The sequence below is a fragment of the Pituophis catenifer genome, unplaced genomic scaffold (genome assembly GCF_029215685.1).
Source record: "Pituophis catenifer annectens isolate HBS135680 unplaced genomic scaffold, rPitCat1.0.hap2 SCAF_2, whole genome shotgun sequence".
Lineage (NCBI taxonomy): Eukaryota > Metazoa > Chordata > Lepidosauria > Squamata > Colubridae > Pituophis > Pituophis catenifer.
Genome location: NW_027256882.1, coordinates 158,343,091 through 158,353,611, shown reverse-complemented (window position 1 = coordinate 158,353,611; position 10,521 = coordinate 158,343,091). Strand labels below are relative to the sequence as shown.

At 42.1% G+C, this 10,521-nt stretch overlaps 1 protein-coding gene across 1 annotated transcript in view; it reads left to right on the top strand.

Annotated features, from left to right (window-relative positions):
• Positions 1–10,270, top strand: part of LOC139310689 (retinol dehydrogenase 7-like) — a 22,147-nt gene extending 11,877 nt beyond the window's left edge. The window contains exons 4-5 of the mRNA XM_070934898.1: positions 2,650–2,807; positions 8,437–10,270. Of these exons, the coding sequence (XP_070790999.1) occupies positions 2,650–2,807; positions 8,437–8,654 (376 nt within the window). The 3' untranslated portion in view covers positions 8,655–10,270. The remainder of the gene's footprint in view (positions 1–2,649; positions 2,808–8,436) is intronic.
• Positions 10,271–10,521: the final 251 nt, after the last annotated feature.

The window sequence follows — 10,521 nt, the reverse complement described above, 5'->3', positions numbered from 1 at the left end:
TGTTCTGTCAGGAAATCTCTCCTTAGTTCTAAGTTGCTTCTCTCCTTGATTTGTTTCCACCTATTGCCTCTTGTCCTACCCTATTTTCTCTATACTTTATTCTATTATTACTTCTATACTGTTTATCAGCGTCCGAAACAGCGCGCTGTTCCAAGTTGCCACAATGTGTTCGGAGTTGCCACACAGGCGCAAATGGGGTGCAAAGGTGGGTGATGGGACTCACGCTGGGAGAGGTTGCCACGAAGGCAAGCCAGCTGCAGTCGGTTCAGAAGCCATCCAGACCCGAAGAGTAATTGCTGAAGCCAGCCAGTGAGCAACAGGGAACAGGAGGGTGGGGCATGCCGAGTCCGTAAAACCAGCTGGCTAGCAGAAGCCAGTAATGCTGGCTAGAAACTCTTTGACTTGTATTGTTCACCACATGCCGAGCCAAGACTCCAGTAAAGAGACCCGTTCTGCTCACAGTGTGGCCTCTTCTTTTGCTGGCTTGGCTTGGAACTGTGACATTGTTTTTATTACCTATACTATTACTAGCATAGAGCAGTGCTCTCTTCTTATACTGTTCTGTCTTTAACTCCCTCCACCCTCCATTTTTTATTTTTATTTTTCTTCTTCTTAATTAATACACAGAATGTTAAGCATTAGCACCTTCCATGATGTGGTTTGTTTTGCTTTGTTGTGCCTCTTTTTTTCCCTGTGGACAATTCAGTTTCTGTGAAGAAAAAAATACTTCCATCTATTTGGCTGTTTCCTATTTGTTGCTAGCGGCACAACTTCCAAAGGGCACATCTCTCTCTTCCCCATCTGTTTCACAATTGCAGTTTTTATTGGCAACTCTGCTGTGCTGCTGGGGAGAAGCCTTAAATAGGAGGGGGAAAAGGCAGCACAGGTGCCTGCAACTTTTTCAGCATCCTCCCCTTTCACCCTTTGTATCTGATGATGATGATGATGATGATGATGATGATGATGATGATGATGATGATGATGATGATATTTCTAACCCCACATACCCAAACTTGGCTGATCTCAAAAAAAAAACCAAGTAGCTTTCAGTTTTATGAAAATGTTATTAGACTTTAGGGTGCCACGAGATCAAGTTTTGTTTTTAGCGTATATAGAAACTGAATGTGTTTGCAAAGTCAGAAGAATTGAGCTCACCTTGAAGATTAGAAGAAGACTTCCTATGAAAGGTAGCCCAGCAGATGGCATCCAAAAGCCAACTTTGGCTGATCTCCAAAAATTAAGACCTGTTTCATTCTTGGTTAGTAGGCAAATAGCAAATCCACAATGTAGATGATAGTCAAAAATATTCTATGGGAAAATATTCAAAAATAATCAATGGAATATTTTATGAAGGGTATAAATTAAAATCTCTTTCATAATGAGGTTATTATTTAAATGTGTTTGCTGCCATCCTCCAAAGCTGCAAATGTCCTAATTAAATTTCTCTTCTGGATTTTTTGGTTTGCCAATAGCAAATTGGCAGGGCCTGGTGGCTCAGCAGACTGATAGCATTGTGATTAACACCAGCTGTCTGCAATTATTGTAAGTTCGAATCTCACCAGGCTCAAGGTTGACTCAGCCTTCCATCCTTTCTAAGATAGGTAAATTGAGGACCCAGTTTGTGGGTAATAAGCTGTATAAATATACAAAAGTATGAAGGCTATTGCTTAACGCATTGTAAGCCGCCCTGAGTCTCTGGAGAAGGACGGCATATAAATCAAATTTTTTTTAAAAAAAAATCACTTCGGAGGATGGAAAGAACAGTATCTTTTATCTCCTTCATTGTTTGAGTCACTTTCTTTCATTCAGCTCTTAGGCCAGTGATGGCTAACTTTTTTGCCATCACGTGCCAGGAGGGGGGGCGTGTGCACGTGTGCCCACACTCATAATTCTATGCGCCCCATCCCCGTGCATGCGTGCATGACTTCCCCCCCCCATTCCTGGCACGTGATGACACAGTGGGCCCAGTAGGCCTGTTTTTCTCTCTACCCAGGCTCCAGAGCCTTTCTAGGAGCTTGGGGAGGGCAAAAACGGCCTCCCCCCCCGAGGCCCTCCAGAGGCCGGAAATGGCCCATTTGCCAACTTCCAGTGGGACCGGAAGACCCGTTTTTTGCTCTTCCCCAGGCTCCAGAGCCTTTCTAGGAGCTTGGGGAGGGCAAAAACGGCCTCCCCCCCCGGAGGCCCTCCAGAGGCCGGAAATGGCCCATTTGCCAACTTCCAGTGGGACCAGAAGACCCGTTTTTTGCTCTTCCCCAGGCTCCAGAGCCTTTCTAGGAGCCTGGGGAGGGCGAAGATTGCCTTCCCTACCCCCCCACCCCGGGAGGCCCTCTGGAGGCCAGAAACAGCCCATTTGCTGACTTCCGGTCCCACCGGAGCTGAGCTCGCGTGCCCACCGATATGGATACATCCGTCACCTGTGGCACGCGTGCCACAGGTTCGCCATCACGATCTTAGGCTATCAAAATCTTGTTTTCATAAATTCTGGCTGAATTCTGGGATTATTCTCGGGGAGCGGGGAAAGTCTTCAGTTAAAAAAAAGTAAGTAGAAGAAAAGCACGTTTGGGGATCTAGTAAGATGGAGCAAGGAATGATACTAATTGGAGGCAGGAGGAAAATCCCTACTTTTTAAAGAGTTCTTTTTTCTTGTAGACGTGAAATGCATCCTTTTGGAGTCAAAGTCAGCATCATCGAGCCAGGTACATTTTTTACAGGACTAGATAAATGTGCAGCAGAGTTCTTCGCAACCCTCTGGAGCAAAGTACCAGCTGATATCAAAGAACTCTACGGCCAGGAATTCTGGAGGAAATGTAAGTTAAAAAAATGTGTAAAATTTTGTAAACCAGGAAGGTAACATGGCCAGCAAAAGGTAATCTTGCAGGACCTTATTTCCAGTGGTGGGATTCAGCCAGTTCGCACCACTTCCAGAGAACCGGTTGTTAACTTTCTGAGCAGTTTGGCAAACTGGTTGTTGGAATAAATCATTAGGGCAGAGAACCGGTTGTTAAATTACTTGAATCCCACCACTGCTTATTTCTCATATCATAAGGTTTTGTGAACTACAGTTCATTTCATCAGATGCAAGAATTATTCCTGAGAGACCAATACGTGAGTCTAAGTGGGAGCATATTTCCATTTATGTATCAGGGTGGAAAGAGGATATATGGAGTTAGGGGCTGGTATACAAAGCAAAAAAACCTGGGTGGTAAGAGAAAGAGAGGGATGATCACTTTTGTCGGTGGTACTTTAGAGCAGGGGTCCCTAACCTGTGGGCCATGGCCCATTACTGGGCTGTGGCCAGCCAGTGCATGTGTGCACATACACCCACTCACACTAGCATTGCCATTCACGTGTGTGTAAAGGCACCTGCCCCTCCCCCTCCACTGGGCCACCAACCCAGAAAGGTTGAGGAACTCTACTTTAGAGTCACATCTTAGATTCAACCACTGCTGAAAAGCAAAATCCCACCGAGTACCAAGGGAGTGTTCTGACCTAGGCTTCCCAAGAGCATGAAGCAGACTCCTCGTCTTGATAAAACCTCTTTTATTTAGGTTAAAGGAAAATTCCTCTCAAGCAAAGTCCGGGCAAACAGTCTTTCATGAGATTTCACAGCTACAGACCTTTATTGGGCTTGGAGAGTTGCCAGGCCGATATTTTCCAAATGCCACGCTGTAGCAGTAATTACTTGGCAAGAAGTCAGGACTCTTCACCCTAATGAATTGAACTAATTGTCTCCTGCAAATTCCCCTCCCTGTTCGCTCCTCTTTATTCTGGGAGGGACCATTCACCGTCCACCTGTGCCTTTACTCCCGAGACGGCCCTTGTTCCTTAGCTGTTCTCTTCTCCTGGTAGCTCTGCGCATGCGCACATTGGGAACAGGCTCCAGCTGTTCTTCTGCCCCACTGATATCTGACTCCGAAGGCAGCTGATAACTGTCGGATGACCCTGGCCCTGTCTCTGCCTCCAAAACAGAGCATTCATCAAAGCCTTCCCCAGACTCCAGGACTGGCCCATGTTCCTCTCCAACCTCCTCACTGTCTGAGTCTGCCACCAGGTCCGCTGGCCGCTGGCGGGCCCAAACAGGGGGCAGGATTTTGCTCATAAGAAATGTGTGCAGCTGGTAGAACTGCATGCAACTCTGTTAAAGAAAACTGCACCTTTCTTGGGGTCTTTATGATGTAGCATCCCAGTGAAGTGAGAGAAATGAAGAAATTTGTTTTTTTTTTTTCAAAACAAAGAGCATCCCACCACCACTGCTGCCATCATGAGGTCTTGCTTTGTCCCAAAAGAATTGGACCAGAGGATCTCCAAACTACCTTCCAACCCATTCATTCAATGGTTCACCAAATAAACATGATAGAACATTTTCAAATGTTGAGGACCATCCCCAGAAAAAGGATGCTGTTTTCTTATTGATTTTCCCCCAAAAAGGTGGTAGCTCTGCCCCCACCCTCAAAGTAAAGCTCTTAACCAGATCCTGTATGTTCTGTTAAATTAATGGGTAACTTAAGCATTCCAGACAGTGCTAGTGTAAGTTACTCATTACCAGTCAAGGCAAAGCTTTTCCTATTGGCAGCACCACTTTTAATATTTTTTATTTTTTTTATCAGCGATACCTCATATGTTATTATACCTGCTACTCTGAGACTTTACTTTGAGTATAGCTTTGCAACTTGATAAAACAGAATTCAGGTGGAAGCATTTTTGTTCTATACAATTGACTAGCCTAACTGCACTGCATTGTTTCTTCAGGCACTTTCCATCTTACAAATAAAGTGCTTTTTCAAGAGGCAACTGGACACTTTCTTGTTTTTCTTTGAAGATATTTTACTACTCATCCAAGAAGCTTCTTCAGCTCTGACTGGATGGTGGGGAATGAAAGGACCATCCAGTCTGAGCTAAATAAGCTTTTTAGATAAGAAGCAAAATGTCTTGAAAGAAAAACAAATAAATCCAGTTGCCTCTCGAAAAAGCGCCTTTAGGACAACCATGACCTGGATGACTGAGAATCTCCATAGACCTACAACTACAGTAGCATTAGCTCTGGCTTGTAGTTGTTAGCTTGGTAACCAAAGAAATAAAGGGGGGAAGAAGAAGGTATCATGATGTCAGCCAGGAAACAATAAATGGAAAATTATACATTACCTAATTCCTGGTCCCGCCTATTTCATTTTCATGTTCAAAACAAAAGGTGTGGGTATGTGGCTATGCATATAATACTTGTTTTAAAATTGATTGACTGGTTATGTGCCATTAAGTCAACGTTTGCCCTTAGTAATCACATAGATATTCCCCATGACAATCTGTCTCCAATTGGATTCTTCAATTGGTGTAGCCATTGCTGCTGTAATGAGCCAATTCACCTTTCTGCTGGTCATTCTCTTCCCTTCTCTTCCTCTAAAATATTTCTTTTAATATGAACATTCTTATTGTGGTTACATGGATTTTATCAATCATTGCCCTGCTCCAGCTGCTGCAACCACACCAAAGTTTACACTTTATTGTTCTAACAAACTCTGCTTTGCATTATCCTAACTAGGACACAGCTTTAAACAATATGAAAATCTGCAAAAATGAATTAGGCTACAAATGATACTGAGACATGTAAAAAATTATAAGTAGATAGCAAACTTGTTTCTTTGCAGTTGGAAGACCATAGCATAGAGTAAAGAAATTCAATAACAGCAGAGTAACAAATGTTCATCTAGTAAGTAAATTAGATTTAAATGCTATTCAGATTTTAAAACTATGCCCCAAAATCATCATACTAATGTTACAACTGATGAGAGACAAAAAAATGGGAAGTATCTGTAGATAATACCTAGCATGCATGGATCTAATTTGCATATTAGATTGAAACTTGCAAACGAGGAAGCAAAATAAAATGTACTTTTCTTGTTTTTCTTTCTCCTCTGAAAATTGTGACATTAAATACAATTTAAATCTTTAGATCATATTAACTACTTGCACCCTACTTAGAAATGGTGGAACAGGCCAGTTATTCCAAGATTTACTCAGGACTCCATTTCCGTAGATATATATTCAGAGGTGGGATTCAGTCTACTTGCACCAGTTCAGGAGAACTGGTTGTTAACTTTTTGCCCAGTTTGGAGAATCAGCTAATCCCACCTCTGACTGGCCCCACCCACCTCACCCCTCCCCTCCCGTCACAGAAGTCCCCCCATGTGCCCCGTTTTGGCTTCCAGGTTGGTGCAGGAGGCCATTCAGGCAGGGGTGGGTTTTACTTACCTTTACTACTGGTTTGCATCATGCCCGCCTGCGCGCTTTAATCACTATTTCGGTTCGCAAGCGCAGATCACTTATGATGACATCCAGGTAAGTGGGCAGAGCCTCCAGCCAGTTTTACTACCTGTTCTATAGAACCAGTCCAAATCGGGGGCAACCCACTACTGCATCCAGGCCCAAAACTCCTGCTCTAGGGTGAGTTGGGAATGGGGATTTTGCATGATCATTATGTGGCGTGAGTTGGGAATAGGGATTTTGCATGATCATTACTGTGGGGTGAGTTGGGAATGGGGAATTTACATTATGCTTGCTCATTAGTAAGTAGGAACCAGTAAAAGAGGAATCTTGGCAAGTTTAAGATGGGTGAACTTCATGTTGCCTGAGGAATTCTGGGAATTGAAGTCCATGCACCTTAAAGTTGCCAAAGTTGAGACGCATGAGTCTACACTAAAGCTTAGGATTTTCCATTCTTGTTTTAATTAGAGTTTGGTGCAATTAAATAAATCAGTTGTGGTTTTGTTAACAAATAGTGATTAAAGCGATATGAACCATTACTGGACTTTTTGTGAGAAACTGAAATTAAAAGTTGATCTGGGCTTTGATGATTAAATAAGGGATTATGGAAATAATGTAGACAAATGTTAATCTTAGAGTAAGAGTTTGATATATATTTTTACTTATATCTGTACCAAGGAAAGTTGGAAGTCATTCTTTTTCAGTTTTCCTTCTTTTCCTCTTTTTTTCTTACACTTTCACTCTTTTTCTTTCCTGAGCCTTTCTTTTTTCAAATCTGTTTTTTATTTGTTTATCCCTAACTTTGTATTTTTTTGATGTATGAAGGTTCAAATACTCAGCCATTATAATTCGACATTCCTTATTTACAGAAATCATATCACAATTTAGAATGAAATCCATCTCATATAATGCAAGCTCTGAGTCCCTCTAACCAAAAAGTGTTTATCAATAGAAGAGAATATTTGTAGCTCAGGGTTGAACTGTGGGTTCCTTGGTGCTCTCTGAGCTTGATGGTTTTCTCACAGATGTTTCATTACCAAACTAGGTAACATCATCAGTACTAGAAGGGAGTGGAGTTTGCTCTTACTTTCATATACTAGTGGCTTACCCTGTCAGTGTTGATCAGTTGCTTCACAAAAAGTGTTTTGAATTAAATTATTAAATTATTATTTAAATGATTTGAATCCCACCACTGTAATATATTAAAGGAGACTTGTACTATTTTTACTATTTAAAATGCTTCAGGTAATGACATCCTAATAGATTATTCACCATAGCACCTAAGGATTTCCTACAGAGAGCAAAACCAGCCTTCTGTGCCTTTTTTTTAAAAAAAAAACCAGATCCAGCAAATAGCCCTCAGCTTTATATAGGTCCCATATTACCCTCTTGTGGGAAAAGAGGAGTTCAGCTCCATGAATTGTTTTTGCTTTCTTGAGTGGCCTCTATGCCTCCCAAGGTATCAGAAATTTATTATCAGCTGCTCCGTTGTCAAGTCTGCAGAGGCTCCACCTCAGAACATCACATTAATAATTCTATCTCCTAAAAAAAAAAATAAACACTGGAAAGTTTCAGGCAAGAATGTTGAAATCCCTCAAAATTTTGGAATTCTGATACAAGATCATGGGAATGTGATGACATAAATCTCATAAGATTTGCTGGTGTCCAGAGATTTTAAACACTCTAAAAAAGAATAGCTATTTATACAATAGATGCCAATGCCAAGGCAAGACTATGCAGTGGCACATGAAGATGTTGCCAATCGCTTGCACAACCTAATTTAGAAAGGAATATTAAAAAGGGCAAGATATAACCAGAACAGCAATATTCTGTCAAGTTTTCCAACTCTTTATTTATTTGTTCATTGATTCATTCATTTATCGTATTTAAGAACCACCCATCCCCTTCACAGGGGGACTCTGGGCAATGTACAATAAAATAGTAAAACCATAAAAATAATATGCAAAATACTATAATATATAATGTAGTTTCATCTCTTTGGGTGGTAGCTATAGCTGTGGTACAGGAAAAATGTCATCATGGCATGAAAGACACAGTACTATTTTACAGCCGAGGGATAGATCTCAACCCAGATTGCCAATTAACTGTTTCTTATGTTGACAAACAGATGGTTTGCCCAGTCCAGGTACCTGACTTATTCTTTCTTTCTATCCACAGTTAACCAAACATTTGTTGGCAGTAGATGGAAGAAAAAGAACCTCCAGATAGCTACAGACTGCATGGAACATGCCCTAATCTCGGCCTACCCTCATAGCCGTTACACTGCAGGCCGAGATAGCAAATTCTTCTTCATCCCCCTCTCTTACTTGCCAACCCTGTTGACAGATTATATTCTGACCTATGGCCACCCCAGACCAGCCAAAAGTCTGTATTGATCACAGACTCATAGTTTGTACGAGAATCAGACTGCACCCACTTCTCATTTAGCAACTACCTCAGTTAAACTGAGCCAATGGACACATTTATGACCAATTTTTACCCACCTGACGATGCATACCAGTGTGTGATATTTGCAGTGTCTCTGTCATGTGTTCACTTAGCAATCATTTCGCTTCACAAACTGATTGTTGGAACATAACAAGGTTGCAAAACAAGAGATGAGTGTATAGAAATGATGAGACACATAGATTACAGCAAGATGTTTTAGCTTTGTAAAAAAAAAAAATTAATCCACTGGATAAAGGCAAATATGCAGTTCCAAGTTGGACATTTGAGCAAAAAAACTAAAACCTATCTCGGTCAGTAGGTTTAATAAGGAACTGAAATTCATTTCCTTTAAAATTGTACATAAACTTGGACCAATCCATTTTTATATTTTCACAAATATGTTCATTTTTATGTCACTCAAATCATTGATTTGGGGTAGAATATCCTTTAACATAGGATGACACCAGACAACGATTACCAAACAAAAAAGGAGAAAAATTCAGTAGATATGAATAGCAATTTTTGGCAGCTGTGTTCCTATTGATCAAGAAATGAAAGGGCTCTGGTTGTAAAGGGTCTGAGGTGGAGGTGACTTCAGAGGACCTTGTGGGATAGCAGCCTGCCTCAGAGAACAGCAGGGAGACACTTGGGGCTGGTTTAGCTGCAGAGCCTGTGAGCAGCTAGAAGCAACAGCAGATGAGGGGGTCTGATTTAAGACCTCCCCCCACATGTCGAAGAAGAGCAGGCAGAGCTGGGAGCTGGAGTCAAGCATGTCATCAGCCTAGAGTTACTACATTCCCACAAACAATCCAAGTCCTCTTCCGTTGACCCTTATCTGGTGCCAATTTAGTATTGAACTTTAGTTGACCAGATTCTTGTGTATAGGTTTGAGTGATAAATGTCCTGAAATACAACTTAATGCATGGTCCTGATCCTTTGCCCCTGACACCCCAAGTTCTAAGGCATGAAGGGCTCCACAGAGGAGATCTGCACAGCTCCTTGTAAGGCAATGGTATCCCCGCCATTAACTGCTTGCAACTGGTGCGGCTCTATTTTAGAGCCACAACTAGCAAGCAATCTTTCATGGGCACAACTGCTTCATTTACTGGAACCTTTTGTTTTTTGTGCCCTGAACTCCTGCCTGTGGAAACGATCAGGTGTGGGTTCTACTTACCTTTACTACCGGTTTGCAGCGGAGCCGCGCGGGCGTGCTCGCTTCGCTCGCTCGTGCACGCACTCTTCAGCACATGCGCAGAAGCGTTCTGATGACGTCGGGGTCAGTGGGCGGAGCCTCCAGCCGGTTTTACTACCAGTTCTATAGAACCGGTGCGAACCCACCACTGGAAACGCTTCTTTTGAATCTGGACTGGCTGATGACCTATAGTGGCTCTACAAAAGTCTGGATACTGCTTGGATGACATTTCTGCCTACTGCTTAAAACCTTTGCTTATCAGGAGCTTGCTTGTTAAATTTCCAAGCGATTCTGGACTGTTTGAGATTGTGTGTGCATATCCGCATATTGTAGACACTTCTCTGTAATTACTCAAACTTAAGTAAAGCCTTGGACTGGACTCCTTGTGCATGTGTGTGTTATGTGTATCAGACTTTGGACAGGACAGTTTATTCCCAACCGATTATCTTCTAATATCCATCTCTAGCTGAACCTGCACTCTGAAGACTTGCCTTCAGACCGGTTTTGCTTAGGCTTCATTATTATCTATTGTCAGAAGCTGCTGTTAGTTGGGCCACATCACTGCTATTGCAACAGAGCTCTTTGCTGGGCAGCTTGCTGAATTCAGCCATCAGCTCCAAGCA